Raw genomic sequence first — 17,489 nt, 5'->3', positions numbered from 1 at the left:
TTTTTGAAGATATACACATTCTGTGAAACTCATTACCATTTTAAATGTGATAATAGAGCATGCTTGTAAAAACAAAATCGTTTTGAATAGCAAAATATAAAACCTATAGTTCTGTATCGTCGTGGTCTAAAGGACAAAATACAGCGAGATGATTAAGCAAAATAAGAGAGACAATGAAAAAAATTAATTTAATTAGTTATCTTTTTAGTTGCCCTTTGAATGTAACACATATATTAGATCCAGTGTTTTACATGCATGAAATAAATAAAAATGCAAACAACAATAACTATTTATTTACATATTATAATAAAAATATGAATAATGAAATAGAAGCATTGTATAATGACAAGCATTTACATGAAGTTTCTCAAATATTTTTTCAATTATCTCAAAAATATAAATCATATTTTGAAAAAAAAGGAAAAGGAGAGTTAAATATAGTAGACATTTCTAAAAATAATAATGATGATAGATATAAATTTAAGGGTATAAATATTAATGAAAAAGAAATATATTTTTTATATGAAATTGTAAAAACTAAAGAAATTGAGAAAATACGAATTAATGAATCAAATAAAGTTAGTAACTATTTAAATTTATTAAAAAATGATAGTTGTGTATATAAATTAAATACAATTGAATATAACAAAATAAAAAATATGGTAAATCATAGTAATGATATTGTATTAAATACTTATTATATATATTTATTATTATTATTTTTTTCATTATGTATATATATAGAAAAAAGTTTATTTATAATTTTCCCTATATTAAGAAAATGGGAAATTATCATGACATTGTTCATAATATTAATACCTTCAATTATATACTTATTTTTATTTTTTTATTTTACCATAACTAATGTGATATCACTGTATATATTTTTTTATTTCCTATTTTATGCATTTACACACAAATGGAAAAATAAAAATAAGTTAAAAGCAGATGATAAAGTACACCCTTCAAAAGTTGATTTTATGGAAAATAAGCGAAAATCAGATAATACATACAACTGTTTAATACATACACGAGTTATAAACATGTGTATTACATGTTTGTGTATATTTGCTGTTGATTTTTTTTTTTTTCCAAAACATTTTAAAAAATCAGCTTACTATGGAAACACTTTGATGGATTTAGGAATAGGCGCATGTATAACGACCAGCGCATATAGCTACAAAAAAAAAGATAAAAAAGTAGATATAAATAGTGGGAGTAAACAATATGATGAAGATAATATAACAAATGAAAGGGCAGTTAAATACATACAAAAAAATAATGATATTCTTAAATTTATCATAAAATATTTTACTTTGTTTATTTTGGGGATTGGTCGATTTTTCGCTATAACATTTTTTAATTATAACTATAGCATAACAGAATATGGAATACACTGGAATTTTTTCTTAACCTTATTTTTTTTACTAATTATAACAAATATAATATTTAATATATTAAAAAACAAAAAAAAACGAATTTTTATTTTTAGCTGTATTTCAATTGCTATATATGAGTTATTTATACACATATTTGATATACATAGTTATATATTATTAAAAGAGGAGAGAAACACATTTTTCGAAGCAAATAAAGAAGGAATATTTAATCTTATAGGATCAATTAATTTGTATACATTTTCTTATTCGTTTTGGAACATATTTATTGTTGATTATAGTGAAGAACAAGAAAAAAAAGCGATGCAAAATATTGTAAAAAATTGTGAAATTGAAAAAAAAAATAAAGAAAATTTGCATGAAAAATCGGTCTTTAATAATAAAATTTGCAACGATTTAAGATTTTCAAAAGACAAGTATTATAGTATATACTTAAATATAAAACTATTTTTTTTTGCTTTTATTTTTTATATATTACATTGGACGCTAAACAAGTATGAAAAATATAGTGTTCGAGTTTTATGTAATGCTAACTACATATTTATAATATCATCTATTAGTATGTTTATGGCTAGTTTGAGTTATATCATAGAGCAAATAATAACAGAACAAATAAATATAAATATTTTAGATAAAATTAATTCTAATACTTTAACAATATTTTTATTTTGTAATATTACTTTAGGAATATTTAACATTTTATTTCAGTCTTTATTATATCCTCTTGTTTTAGCCATATTTATTTTAATCTTATATTCTTTATTTTTTTTAATTTTTGCAAATTTTTTGCCAATATATTCACGAAGAAAAACTTAAAACAAAAAGTTTATTAAATTTGAAAACAATATTATATCAAACAATAGAACTATTACACATATTCTAGTCTTATTGCATTTGACAATATTATCAAATAGCCATGGGTAATAGACAATAAAAAAATATATACGTAATAAGGCAAATAATTATCATAAAATAAAAATAAATTAATATAATAAATATTTCAATGACAATATAGACAATATATGAGATGACAATGGCTTGTGAAAATTCCTATTTATAACTGATATTCAAATTAACAAAATAAAATTACACACATATATATATATATTATCATGTTTAGTCTTTTTTATAATGTTCCATATGTGAAAAATTCGAAAAAAGCTATAACCAATTTCATTTTTTTTAATTAACAAAACAAACAATAACATAATGTGTTATTTTCCCTTTTAAGTTATTATTATGACGGGGCGAAGGAATATTTTCCATTTGTCTGGTCATGTTCCTGGGAAAAAAAAAAAAAAATCGTGCTAATTTATTTATTGAAGTGTAAAACAAAATAACAATTTTCATTTCAAAAAGCATATCAGAAAACCTAATGAATAAATAATTTTTACCTCGGTGATAATGTAATTGTTTGCGTTTCCATTTTTGTAACGCACATCCATGGCTTTATTTATATTTTCAGACAATGTAGAAATGTCAATATTAATATTATATTCAAGTAGTATATCATGAAATATTTTTATAATATTTTCTTCATAGTTTTTTATTTGAGAATCAACCTAAATTAGGAACAACAAATTGAGCAAATAAAAAAATGAACATATTTATATATCGTGAAAAAAATGCAAAATTTTCACAATTGGAATAAATAACAGTCACTCTTAATCTATAATATATTAAGTATAATTAAATATATAATTTTTTTAGTATTATTTATTTAGTTTATTATATAATATTTTATTTATTTTTTATTTTTACACTAGAATATAAATTTTTCATAAAATCATTTTGTTGGATCTTTTCGAACAAAATTTGATTTCTAAGTTCTTCATTAATTTCACGTTCATCATTTATTTGATTTTGAAATATTTCAAGGTTTTTTTTTTGATTTATATTTATCTCCTCTTCATTTTTTTTTTTCAAGGAAATTCTAAAAATATGAAAGAGCGTAGTATATTTGCATTAATATTTGCATACCATTTAAAAAAAAAACAAATACATAAATTAATATTACTATGCCTATATATATACTAAATATTTAAATATATCAAAGTTACATTTTTTTTTGTAAATTATCATTCTCCTTATTAATATTGTTTATTGATTTGCTGATTTGGGATGTGTGTATTTCAACAAAGTCCTAAAAATTCAGACAAAGAAATATTACATTAGCTACAATGTAATTTTTAGTATTCTACAATTATGTATTTCTATATTTCACATATTTATATCTGTGCTTTTCAAAAAATTAAAATTTTAACCTTGGCTTTTTTATTTACATCCTCCTCGAATCTTTTACACGCATTAACACATATTTCAGTAATTTTATTTTTTTCACGAACTTTTTCATTTTCCTTATCTTTACTAATTTGTAACAATTCAAATGATACATTTCTGTATTTTCTATTAAAATAGAGAAATGTGAAAAAAAATTATTTGTATTATGTGATTTGTTTCAATACAACTAGCCATAATAAAAAAAATAGCCAAATATAATTTTTTTTTTTTCTTACTGTATTAAAAAATCAACATCCATAAGTATATAATTTTTTATTTCATTGATCTCTTTTATGTGTCTTTTTTTAATATTCCTTAACATATTTTCATATTTTTCAATAATACATGTTTTACTTCTTTGTTCTTCTATATTTTTGTTTTTATAAATTTCGATTGCCTTTATTAGCTACAACAGAGTTAAGATACATAAATGAGTATTAAGTCGAAAAATATAAACATACATTAGGTTTATACACACATGTTTTATATATGTATATATATTTTATGGAGCTTATTTATTAATTTTTTTTTATAATTACTTGCGGAATTACATTTTTAACTGATTCCCCACTGAAATTGGAAAATTGTGAAAAAACATATTTATGATATAGCGCATTCATAATATATATATATATATATATATGTGGATTTGTGCATAACTATGCAGGCTTTAGTTTTAAGTTATTTCAATTGTTTTTACTTTATGTACTGTTCATATAATTTATTATTTGGAGTAACATTCCCAGCGATTTTTAGACCATCATTTTTTATGGGACGCTTTTTTTTATGACTGTTAATATTTATTTGTTCGTCCTTTTGGATATTTATTTCATTGAGTAAAATATTTTTTTTGTTTCCTTTTTGTATTTTTTTTTCATGTTCCAATTTGGATTTTAGATTATATAAATGCTTGATAAGTGTTTTTAACTTGGAAGGGATAAACCAATATATAAATATAATTAGTATATAAAAGATATTATTACAAATAATAAAAAAAAATATATGTATTTTATATTTATAAAATAATGTGAAATAAATTATTAAACACCTACTTTTAAATCTATAGCATTATCATAAGCTTGGTTATGCTCTAAATTATTTTGGGGGCCTTGTAAATTTAAATTTTGGGCATACTCCTCTGATAAGGTCTTTGGATATTTTTCGCCATATTTTGTCTTTAACAAAATATTTGATATTTTATTTGTAGGAGCGCAAATGCCTTTGTTTATAATTTTTTTTTTTTTAGCTTCCATATTTTTTTTTTATTTCTGTACTGTTCAGAAGAAAAATACAAATAAGGTGGTGTATTATTATTTTTATATTATTTTTTTTATTATTATATTAATAAGACAAAATATATACTTACATTTTGTGTATATACTAATGATAATTAGAACAAAAGACATACACGAAATTTATCATTGTCATATAAAAGCCAAATAAAATATGTTTTTTAAAAATTTAACATACCCTGATATATTTAAAACAAATAAAATAACAATGTGCGTCAATTTTTATTAGTGCAATTATGTATAATAAAATAATAAGTATATATTTTTCGCTTTCATATTATTGTAAATAAAATAAATATGTGTATATACTTCAGATTGTTACATTATTTTTGTTTATACATATGTATATATATCACAACATTTTTTCTTTTATTTCCTTTTTTCCAGTTAAGTTTTTTGCATATGCTGCATGTTTTATTATAGGTTAATGCAAAAAATATTAATAATTTTTTATGTTAATATTTTGAATATTTCCTTATATATATTTATATTCGTCAAATAATAATTTGTAGAGACCAACATGTGATGTCCATATATTAATGTGTATAATGCTTACAATTACTAAATGGTTAAATTAAAATATAAAAAAAATTATAAACATATAACAAAATAAAATGGAGATTTATCTAAAAATAATTGCGATAAAAAATCATGATGGAAACATAAATCATTGTAGTAGCTTCATATTTGATTGTAGAACATATTTCATTTGAATAATATAAAGAAATGGTTATTGATTCGCATTTTTATTTTGCATAAATAATATAATATTCGGTAATTAGTGGAAATAATGTGAGATCATGGGTATATCCAAAAGATAAGGAAAAAAAAGAAAAAATAAATGTTCGTAACACACATGTATACATATATATATTTTCTATAAATACACATAATTACCAAACTGCAAAAATATACATTTTTTTCATAAAAATATTTTTTTTTTTGAATTTTCCTAATTTTTTATAGTTGTATTGCATTTTGTTCTGCAAGATATGTTATACTTTTTTTATTATTACAACACATTTTTGTTAAACTCGAAAATAGTAAACAATATTATTGTTAATAGAATTTTTATTGAATATATTCATTTAAAAAATGTATAAAAAGCTAATAGTTTTCTTAACTATCTTAATATTTAACTATTTGAAGATAACATGTTTCACTAACAATGGATATGAGAAAAAAACATTCTCGTCCTTACGAATGAATAAAGAAAATTATTGGAAAAATAAAATTTTAAGAAAAAAGAAAAATGAAAATAATTTAAGAATAAATGTTGAAAGCAATCAAAATGATAAAATCGATAATATAAAAAATAAAAATGAAAATGAAAATGAAATTTGTTTTATTGCAGGGGTAGGAGATTCAAATGGGTATGGTTGGGGTATAGCCAAAGAGCTTAGTAAAAGAAATGTAAAAGTAATTTTTGGAGTATGGCCCCCTGTTTATAACATATTTATAAAAAATTTAGAATCTGGAAAATTCGACAAAGATATGATAATTAATAATGATAATTCCAAACGAATGCAAATACTCGATGTTTTACCACTTGATGCTGGATTTGATAATTATGATGATATAGATGAAGATACAAAAAATAATAAGAGATATAATAATTTAAAAAATTATAGTATTGAAGAAGTAGCTAATTTAATTTATAATAAATATGGAAAAATATCAATGCTTGTGCATTCATTAGCTAATGGAAGAGAAGTACAAAAAAGTTTATTAGACACAAGTCGAGATGGATATTTAGATGCTATTAGTAAAAGTTCTTATTCTTTAATATCTTTATGTAAACATTTTTGTAAATTTATGAATTCAGGAGGAAGTGTTGTTTCATTAACATATCAAGCTAGCCAAAAAGTTGTACCTGGATATGGTGGTGGTATGTCAAGTGCAAAAGCTGCATTAGAATCTGATACAAGAGTGTTAGCTTATTATTTAGGTAGAAAATATAACATAAGAATTAATACTATTAGTGCAGGACCACTTAAATCTCGAGCAGCTACTGCTATTAATAAATTTAATAATAATCAAAAAAATAATATGAACAGTTCAGGTGAAACTGATAAACAAAATTACTCATTTATTGATTATGCAATTGATTATTCAGAAAAATATGCACCCTTAAAAAAAAAATTACTATCTACTGATGTTGGATCTGTTGCTTCATTTCTTTTATCAAAAGAAAGTAGTGCAGTTACTGGTCAAACAATATATGTGGATAACGGATTGAATATTATGTTTGGGCCTGATGATTTATTTCAATCTTCGGACTCATAATAATCCTTTCATTCTCTTTCTCACTCTATTCATATATCCACATGCACATGTACATGTCATAAGATAGTGTGGCTAAATGTTATAGTAACAGGGTTATAGACAATTTTATTGTTAAGCGAATTTAAAGCTATTTTATTATTAACAATGCAAATGTTGCATATACATTTTTTATATTTTAAAAAAAATTTTAATATACATATTTACATGAATATGAATGCACAAATGCCATTTTTTCATATATTTTATACAAAAATAAAATAAATAAAAATAAGGAAACAGAAGAAAATACTCTACTCATTTCCGAGCATAGCGAAATTGTGAATACAAAAACATGAACACATATATGTGTGTATTTCAATTTAACCGGTTTTGCTTTATAAATTTGTGCAACTCCTTTTTCTCAATAAAATAATTAGGGTCTTCTTCTGTTTTAAAAAAAGGATATATATTTTTAAAAATATTATCTGAGTTTATAATAATATTTTCATCATATTCTGATTCATATGAATTTTCACTAGGATTTTGTTGATCAGTCTTTTTTATTAAATTATTAAACCATGTTTGTTCATCAATCATATCTAAATTATTTACATTTGTAAAATTGTTTTTGGTAGTTTTATTAACATTTTCTTCCTTTTCCTTTTCTTTTTTTTTTGCATATTCGACTTCATTTTCTTCTTTTTTCTTTTCTACCACTTTTGTAAAATCATTTTCATTAAATTCGCCATCAGGAATATAACGAGAAACAGTAAACAGGGAATTGTCAATTTCGTCATTTTTTTTTTGTTTTCCCTTCATATTGTTCTGTATCTTTCTTTTGAACTTCCTTCCCCTTGATTATATTTAATTTTTTTTTTTTTTTAAAACTTCTTTTCTGTTATGTCTCACTTTGCTGCTAAAAATGAGCAACATTGCCATTTAATTGTTTATAAGAAAAATAAAAAGAGAAACAAAAAAATGCAGTTAATTGGAAATGAGAAAGTTTAAAATAGTAAAATTGCAAAAAATATGGCGATAATAAATTTATATATATACTATGCATATATATGTATGTATGAAATATTTATTTTTATGCAAAAGCCAAAAATCGAAAGTATATATTATACGGCATAATGGTAAATTATGCTAGTAAAAAAGTGGAAATTTAAAAATAGCGGCATTTCAATATTTTTTTTTTTTTTTTTTTTTGTTCTTTTTAATGAAAAAAATTATCAATATTAAAACAAAAACAAATTAGAAAGTAAATCAAAAAAATTGCAATCATATCATCAAAATGAAAAACACATATACATAATAATTTAGATATGGCAAAATAATAAAAACGCAATCGACGTTTTATTTACTAATTCAATTCTTGATGTTGTACGAAATAAGAAAGCAAATTATAAATTACGTAAATTTTGACTAAAAAAAGCGAAATATATAATATAAAAAAAATACATATAAAATAAATAGTTGCTATAATATTTTTCTCCTATTTGATTTCCACAATCACATAAATACATGAAAAAATATCATGTATCATTTGTTATGTAAGAAAAAAAATGCTGTAAATTATTTTGAAACTTGCTATAAATATTTACTAAATCTTTTGTTTTTTGCAAAGAATTTTTCGTGATTATTTTATGTTTATTAATTTTTTTTGATACTAAATGAAGATTATTTTTTGTCTCTTTTTTATTATTCTTATTATTTTTTGTTTTTTTTTTTTGTTTATCACGTTTGTAAATGTAAAGAGCTAACTTATTATTTTCATCATCATTGTTGACTATATTTTCGTATGAACAATGTTCATAACTTTTGTGTATAACACTTTTTTTTTTATGTATAGAATTTGAGTTTATTTTTTTGCATAGATTTTGTTCTGTATTTCCTTGTAAAAAATTATTATATGCATTATTATTTATTTCAATAATTTTATACAATTTATGTAATTTATTTTTCCACAAAAATGCTTTTTTCGGTCTTTTTTTTTTATTATCTACAAATAAAGATACAATACTATCTTTGTATTCTTCTAATGCTTCTCTATGGAAAACTTTATTACCATAGTTAAATTTCATAAAATGGTTATTTTTACTTCCATTTCTAAATAATAAAGAATTATCAATGCTTAATCCTTTATCTATTCGCGCTTTGATAGGCACATTACTTTTATATTGACGTCGATAATTTTGAGAAAATTTGTTTGAAATTTTAAATATTTCTGAAGGAATTTTATAATTTTTTTTAGTTTCGTAATAGTTTCCTCTTTTATCCATTTTGTTATTAACAGTGCTTTGTTGGTTTTTTTTTTGTTTATATTTTTCTTTGAGCTTTCGTATTTGTTTTTGTTTCAATTTTTGTTTTTTCATTTCTTTGCTTCGAATATTTCGAATATTTGCTGCATTATTTTGGTTTATTGCAATTTGATGTAAAATAAGAGGAATAGACGCAATGAATGGCCCTAATATAACACCCTTTGATCCAAAAGTTGTAATTGAAAGAAATAGAGATAATGAAACAAGCCATGCATGTATGTATGGTATTTCAGTATATATAGTAGTAGTGAAATATAAATAAATAAAAAAATTGACAATAAATAATATAATAGATATAATTTTTTGCTTTTGTATAATCCATAAATGTAAAACTATTATTAATATAAGTATTTCTGGCGATATAATTGGGATAAGGGATAAAATCATACACATTAAAGTCGGAACATAAATAATTGGAAACTGGAAAAATGAAAATATTAACCATATATACATTGTATAAAAATATATTCTTTTTAATGTACATATAATTATAGCTTTTAAACTTTTTGTTATATTATAAAAAAAAATACTTGATGGGTCAACTACTAATAATAAATCTTTTAAATAATTTAATACTGATTTTTTTGATAATATTAAATAATATAAAGCTGTAAAAAATATCATTGCTTGGATAATTGCATCAAAAGTAAACATAAAAAAATTTAAAAAAATCAGTACAAAAAATATCATAATTTTTAATAAACCATAGCTATTATTAAATATAATATATTTTGTTAATTTTCCAATATCTTCTATTTTTTTTAACGAAAAAAATATATTATTTATATAATTTATAAAATCTTTAAACTTAAAGTTGTTTTCCTTGTTTGACTCATAATCATATTTTTTTGTTACAGTTTGAATACTCCTATTATTATTTAAATCATTTTCATCCTTATCCATATTTATTTTATCACGCTTATTTGTGTGTGTAGTTTTATCTACACTTTCTTCTAAATATATGCTACTTTTTTTTGTATCAATTTCCACAGGAATTTCTTTACTTTCTTTTTCTAATATTTCATTTGTTGTATTTTCTTCTTTTATTTTTGCGTCTTTATTCAGTTCATTTGATTGCTCTAAAAATGTTTTTTCTTCTGAAATGTTTATTTCCCTTTCTAATTTTTTCTGAACGTTTATATTTTCTTCAACCATTACACTTTCAAAAACAGTCTTAAAAATACTATGCCCACTATAATTTTCATCACCCAATTGGGCATTTTTTGATTGATGTTCTATTTCATTATGTGAGATTTTATTATTATTTGAAAAAAATAGTATTTTAGATAAACCTTGAATCAATTTTTTGAATTTATAAAAAAAGTTATTATTTTTTTGTTCATTAATTAAACATTTTTTTAAATACAAATATGTACTGTCACGTTCATATATTTTTTTTTTAATATTTTCTTTTAAAAAAATTACATATTTCTTAAAACTTAAAAGATTGTTTTCCCTGATGTTAATAAACCTTTCGAGAATAAGTAGCAAACAAGAGCTCTTTAATGTTATCCCCTTATGTTTGATAAAATTATAAGAATAAACATTTTCATATATCTCTATAGCTCTTTTTAAATGTGAAGATATAACAGATATTGTGCTGTTATTTAAAAATGGTAATTTGGTGATATTGGCTAGTTCGTACAAACTTTCGATATCATTTTTTCCACGTTTTTTATAAAATTCTCTAAAGGTTTGAATTATGGATGACTAAAAAAGGAAAAAACATACATATTATTAATTAATAAAAGAAGGAAACTATACATGTTTTGTTTTTAAAAACATTTCATTTCAACAATTGTGTGTAAATTGGCTAGTTATTTTTTTTTTTTTTCTTACACTCTTAAAATTTGAAGATATATAATTATTAATTGAATTGATTATAAACACAGATTCTCGATATAAATTGAAAACAAAAAAGCATGATATCGAAGAAAACATGAATATTGAAAATATTATGATCAATATTGTCAATATACTATTCATATAATGTTTGTATATATATGTGTAATTCAGAGATAATTTATTAGCGAATTTATCATACTGTCTTTTATATATATTATAAAAATACTTAAGCCATATGTTTTTTATAATTTTATAAATAATAAAAAAGATGATAATAAAAAAGGCAATTGAAAATAAAAATTCTTTATATTTCTGAAGTATTCTTTTTAAAATATAAAAAAATGTAAGTCTGTGTAAAATTAAAAAATATATTTCACTACCATTCCTATTTTCATAATTTTCAAAACTACTATTAATATTATCATTTTTTTTTTCTTTCCATATAGGTTTAATAATCAAAAAAAATACATAATGATATATATCTAACTCTTTTCTTATATTATTTGTGATATTATAAAAAAAATGTTTTATTCTACTAATTAATTTGTTTTTTTTCCCTTGTTCTTCATATTGAGAAATTGAATCTTTTTTTATGCCATTGTTTAATGTATTTTTATCACTTAAATTGTCATATTTGTTTATTTCTTTAATTTCATAACTATCACTATCATATAATGTGTCTATATGTTGTTTATCATTTTCCTTTGAAAAAAATATATCACCCCAATTAGTAGTATTCTTCGCATTGCTTAAGTTTATATTTATTTTTTTAAATTTTTTATCATTATCATTTAGAGTGGATTCCCAATAATATGTATTCCTTGAGCTCAATGTCTTTGTTTTATTTTTTTTTTTTATAATTTGTTCTTTAAAGAATTCTGACAATTTCACTTTAATATGGTGTAATGGAATAGAAACAATAAATGCCCAAAATAAGGAATAAAAGTAATATTTTAAAATTATATAATTATAATAAATACATAATATCAGTAATATGCCTATAAAATGTTAAAATGTGGTTATAATGTATGTTTTATATTTTTGTATTGTCTTTTTTGTATACAATTTTCATTTTTATTTCTGTTTTTTTTTTTACCTATAAGATATACAATAAAATGGACAATAGCCTTTTCAGTTTCATCTTTGAACAAAATTGCTTTATGCATTTTCTCCATTCATTTTTATTAAAGGATATAAAAAATTTGAGAAGGAAAAGAAGAAAAAAAATAATACATAAAATGATTTTAATTATTTTTTTATGCTTTTTAAATAGCATGATGATAAGTTTCCCCTTAATTGTTATTTTGTTTTTAATAATCAAATAATAAAAAGTATTAATTACCATAAAATTTAAATATAATATTGCATTGGGAAAAGGGGAAAGAGAAAAAAACATAAAATTAAAGATAAAAGAAATATAATAAAAAAAATATAAAATAAATGTAAAAATAAAAAGAAAATATATATGGGAAATTAATAATGCATAATTCTTCTTTAATAACAGTTGAGGGAAAAAATGAAAAGGGAACGAAAAAAAAAATCAACATGAAAATCATTATATTTATTGCACTTAAAATACGTTGTAAACACAGAAAATAAATAAAAATAATAGAAAGTATAAAATAACAAAATTCCAAAGTTATAGTAAATTTTCCATAACATTATAAAAATTGAAATATTCACATGCTATGTATTTCAATAATATACATTTATGAACATATTATAGTAATGAGCATATGATTATATATATATATAATTGTTTGGTTCTGTATAATAACATTTTCAAGTCTGTACTAAGAAACATTCCTTAAAATATAATATGCAGAAAATAATAAAAAAGTGGAAATTAACGTAATTAATATGCATTGAACTAAAAATTAAAAGTTATATCATTCGTGCTATCACATTATTTAAAATATATACATATTTATTTATAATTTTTACCTGCACATGTCATAATAAAATGGAATTATATTATTCAATATAGAATATAAATATAAATGATATTATTACATATAGATAGAAACGAACAGTTATAGAAGGAAATAAATATACATAATAAATTGAATAATGTTGAGCGAGTAGTATGCTTGCTTTGGATTACTATACATATATATGTATATTTTTTGGAACTTTTTTTTATTTTGCAAAATCAAAATATTCCCAAGTTGTGTGCAAATGAGATCAAGCATATTTTTAAGTTATATATAATTGCCAAAAAATATAATTTTCTGGAATATTAAGAACTTTTAGAACGCCTGAATAATGTGAAATATTTGGAAAAATTCGAATATTCTTTGGAATATTACACAAAGATATATTATTTAATTTTTATTTTATCCGATTTGCAATATTTTATGAAATTTCACAAAAATCTTAAAAACATTATCATCATTAACTTATATTTTCTTGGAATGGACAAATCGTCAAAATACTTCACCCCAAATAGAGTAAAGAAGATACAAATAAAATATGAACACTCATCAAATAGCCAACATAATAATATAAAAAAAAACATTGTAAAAAATGACAATGATATACTAAATCATCAATGTAAAACATATTTTGTGAACAATGTAATTAAAAAAGAGAAATATGCCAATATAGAAGAAGAGGAAATAACACATAAAATAAATGAAGCAAATGAATTGAATTCCATTCATAAAATCAACCAAAATAACCCATCAAAATATGGTAGAACAAAAAGGAAAGCAATAAAAAGTGAAAAAAATGATGAAATAATTAAAAACTTAAAAAATGAAAATGATATAAAAACGAAAAAAAAAATATTCATGCTAACATACAATAAAATAAAAGAAATGAGAAAAAATATAAATGCTCCAGTTGATAAATATGGATGTCATATGCTAAGCGAACAAACTGATGATTTAAAAATTTTTAGATTTCAAACTTTAATTTCGTGTTTATTATCATCTCGAACAAAAGATGAGGTAACAGCTATGGTAATGGATAGATTAAAAAAACATGGACTAAATGTTGAAAACATATTAAAGACCCCTGAAGAAGAATTAAAAAAATTGATATTTGGAGTAGGATTTTATAACGTTAAATCAAAACAAATTATTAAAATTTGCCAAATTTTAAAAGAAAAATATAACTCGGATATACCACATAATTATGAAGAATTAATAAAACTACCAGGTATTGGGGAAAAAGTTTCACAACTTATTTTACAAACAGCTTTAAATAAACATGAAGGTATAGCTGTTGATATACACGTGCATAGAATATCTAATCGTTTAAATTGGGTTTATACGAAAAATGAATTGGATACACAAATAAAATTAAAAAGTTTTGTGGATAAAGAACTATGGTCAGAACTAAATCATTTATTAGTTGGCTTTGGGCAAGTAATTTGCAAAGGAAAAAAACCATTGTGTGGAAAATGTACACTTACAGATTATTGCCAATATTACAATGATAACTTTGTCAAGAAAAAAAAAAAAAAAGATCACAGTGAATAGAAATGAGATCATCCAGAGAAATATGTATATTTATTTATAGATGTGCGAATGGCCTCACTTTTTATGAACATGTCAGAAATTTTGTATTTTTTTTTTGAGGAGCTAGCTAATTTTCCATATTTTTTAAGGATTTATTTTTTATTAATTTTTAATTAAGTTTCAACTAATTCATTTTTTTTCTTATCACATAAAACATAGCGATTTGTTAAATATGCGTATGTTTATTTTTTTATTCTGTCTGCAATTATTTGCTTCCTGTGAATATATTTTTTTGTTTTAAATTAATGTGATTACTTTATTTTTAATTGATTGATATGTTTTTAAATTTGTTTGATGTCACATGTTTATTAATACAAATTATTGGGGCGTAAGCATGTCCATTTTTAAGAACAAAAAATAATAAATATATTAACACTGAATAAATACTAAAAAATATTAAAAACTAAGAAATACAATACAAGAAAAAAAAATAATAGATATAGGAATCATGTAAAATGCATCAAACTTGATAAATTTACTCAAATTAAGGACGAAATATCACAAAAGTATTTTGTTCTTGGAAAAACCAAATTATAGACAATGTAAAAAAAAAAAAAAAGGGAAATAAATATATACACATATATTTGTGCATGTACATTTCTTAATAATATTGAAACTAGTTCAAATACTAGAATATCAATATATTAGATAAATGTAATATGATAAATTATCGGAATTGATTTAAAATATTATAAAGCATTTTATCATTACACAAAAAAGTAAATCAAATAGGAAATCAGAAAATGTATAGTTGTGGAATAAAACAAATACAAGCATGAAAATAATTATACAATCCTTTTTATTTTTTTATAAAAAATTAAAAAAATATATTATTATAATTTTATAGTTTGGCAAAAGACAAGGCACTCCATCCTGGAAGAGTCCATATCTTTAAATTTCTAAAAATAAAAAAAAGTGAGAAATAAAATGAATATGTTAATAAAATTGGATAGGAAAAATAAAAATTTTTGAAATTTTTCTAAATATACCTAAATTTTTTGATACTCTCATACATTTCATAGGATATAAATAAATCATTACTCCACAAACAATATAATGATTCTGAATGTTTTTTATACAAAATAGATATTAATTCATCCCCTTCTTCATTATTAATATCATAAAAAGAATTAGTATGTTCATTTAAAAGTTTTCTAAATGTTTCGTTATTTAAATAATTTGTTTTTTTGTGTTCATGTCTAAAATATAAGCCAAGTTGTATAATTCGAATATTATTTTGTTTAATTTTATCAACAAAACAAGTAAATATTGTTACAATTTGAGATCTATTTAAATTATCAGAATATAATAATTTACTAATTATTATATCTTTTAAATTTTTGAATTTTCCAACAAAACATAAAAGATCATTTCCTTTAATTTCCACATCCAATACTAATCTTTCTAAATTATGAAAATCGATTTTCATTTCTAAATTTTTACACACATTATTTTTTTTTAAAATATTCATATATTTTTGTATTGTATCATTTTTTATATTATTATTCTCAGAATTTTTTGGGGAATTTTTGGATCGTGAAAGATGAAATGTATTACAATTAGTGAAAAATGATTCAGAAAAGTCGGGATCATAATCAATAGAATAATATGGAAATGTGCTAAAATAATAATTAATATTATTATATTCATGAAATTGTTTATTGTCTATTTCTGATTCATTATTATTAGAATTATATGTATGATAAGATTCTGTTTCATTTTCTGTAAATTTCAATATATCTTCTAATTGATTAGGCGCATAACAAGTATTATTAAAAGTGTATTTTTCGTTTTTTTTTTTTTTTTTTTTTTTTTCATTTAAAAATTTATTGTTTAATAAATTTGCAACAGTTGGGTGTATACCTTCATATATATAATTTGTATTTTTTTTTCGAAAATATAATCTAAGATCTTTAATATTTTTAAAATTATTTATAGAAAAATTAATTATTTCTTCTACATTCTCATTTTCATGAACTGATAAAAATAATCCATTTGTGTTAAAAAGAAGTTTTTTATATTTATCCAAAAAATTCATATTTAATAAATCTATATTAAAAAAACGAAAATCAACACTATTCCATCCATATTTTGTATTAAATGCATTATAAAAAGACATACTTATTATTTTATATTTCCACCTTTCAGCAAATGTTAAAAATGATAATATATTGCATACTATATCAGAATTATTTAAAACATGTGTATTCTCTTTTTTTATTTGAACAATTCTTTGAGTTAATATATTTTCATTCTTCCTTTTTTTATTTATAAATGTTTCTTTCTTATTATTTTTGTTCGATTTAAATTCAATGTCTTTGATATTTGAAAATTTGTTTTCCAACTTTATTTCATTTAACACACATCGATTATTATCATAGTATTTTTTTTCACATTCGTCTTTTTTTTTATCCAATTTAATGCTTGTCATTTTAAGGTATAATTTTACTGTGTTCAAAATGTGTGTAAATTTAAACTATATATACAAAACATAAAATGTAAATACAAATAATAATTGTTTTGAAGAATATATGCTAAAACATATTAAAAATATAATCATATATT

General features: G+C 21.1%; 7 protein-coding genes across 7 annotated transcripts; 3 read left to right on the top strand and 4 right to left on the bottom strand.

The window, feature by feature from the left end:
* Positions 1-173: 173 nt before the first annotated feature.
* PBANKA_1230000 (GPI-anchored wall transfer protein 1, putative) lies at positions 174-2,213 on the top strand (the record flags this gene model as incomplete). Its single annotated transcript, XM_034566375.1, has 1 exon — positions 174-2,213. One exon carries the CDS (start codon positions 174-176, stop codon positions 2,211-2,213), a length of 2,040 nt encoding a protein of 679 aa, XP_034422978.1.
* Positions 2,214-2,634: 421 nt separating this feature from the next.
* Positions 2,635-4,930, bottom strand: PBANKA_1229900 (conserved protein, unknown function; the record flags this gene model as incomplete). Its single annotated transcript, XM_034566373.1, has 9 exons — positions 2,635-2,679; positions 2,792-2,959; positions 3,159-3,330; positions 3,458-3,540; positions 3,662-3,803; positions 3,914-4,083; positions 4,217-4,247; positions 4,378-4,604; positions 4,730-4,930. The coding sequence occupies 9 exons, from the start codon at positions 4,928-4,930 to the stop codon at positions 2,635-2,637; spliced, it is 1,239 nt and encodes a 412-aa protein (XP_034422977.1).
* Positions 4,931-6,064: 1,134 nt separating this feature from the next.
* PBANKA_1229800 (enoyl-acyl carrier reductase) lies at positions 6,065-7,255 on the top strand (the record flags this gene model as incomplete). Its single annotated transcript, XM_034566372.1, has 1 exon — positions 6,065-7,255. One exon carries the CDS (start codon positions 6,065-6,067, stop codon positions 7,253-7,255), a length of 1,191 nt encoding a protein of 396 aa, XP_034422976.1.
* Positions 7,256-7,609: 354 nt separating this feature from the next.
* PBANKA_1229700 (conserved Plasmodium protein, unknown function) lies at positions 7,610-8,053 on the bottom strand (the record flags this gene model as incomplete). The annotated part of the gene is made up of 1 exon (XM_034566371.1): positions 7,610-8,053. One exon carries the CDS (start codon positions 8,051-8,053, stop codon positions 7,610-7,612), a length of 444 nt encoding a protein of 147 aa, XP_034422975.1.
* A 716-nt stretch (positions 8,054-8,769) lies between these two features.
* PBANKA_1229600 (conserved Plasmodium protein, unknown function) lies at positions 8,770-12,575 on the bottom strand (the record flags this gene model as incomplete). The annotated part of the gene is made up of 3 exons (XM_034566370.1): positions 8,770-11,265; positions 11,395-12,398; positions 12,497-12,575. 3 exons carry the CDS (start codon positions 12,573-12,575, stop codon positions 8,770-8,772), a joined length of 3,579 nt encoding a protein of 1,192 aa, XP_034422974.1.
* Positions 12,576-13,757: 1,182 nt separating this feature from the next.
* On the top strand, positions 13,758-14,885 carry PBANKA_1229500 (endonuclease III-like protein 1, putative; the record flags this gene model as incomplete). Its single annotated transcript, XM_034566369.1, has 1 exon — positions 13,758-14,885. The coding sequence occupies one exon, from the start codon at positions 13,758-13,760 to the stop codon at positions 14,883-14,885; it is 1,128 nt and encodes a 375-aa protein (XP_034422973.1).
* Positions 14,886-15,765: 880 nt separating this feature from the next.
* Positions 15,766-17,355, bottom strand: PBANKA_1229400 (conserved Plasmodium protein, unknown function; the record flags this gene model as incomplete). The annotated part of the gene is made up of 2 exons (XM_034566368.1): positions 15,766-15,823; positions 15,914-17,355. 2 exons carry the CDS (start codon positions 17,353-17,355, stop codon positions 15,766-15,768), a joined length of 1,500 nt encoding a protein of 499 aa, XP_034422972.1.
* Between the last annotated feature and the right edge of the window lie 134 nt (positions 17,356-17,489).

Source organism: Plasmodium berghei (genome assembly GCF_900002375.2).
Source record: "Plasmodium berghei ANKA genome assembly, chromosome: 12".
Taxonomy (NCBI): Eukaryota; Apicomplexa; class Aconoidasida; order Haemosporida; family Plasmodiidae; genus Plasmodium; species Plasmodium berghei.
The sequence above is the reverse complement of the archived record's forward strand: the minus strand, read 5'-3'. Positions and strand labels throughout refer to the sequence as shown.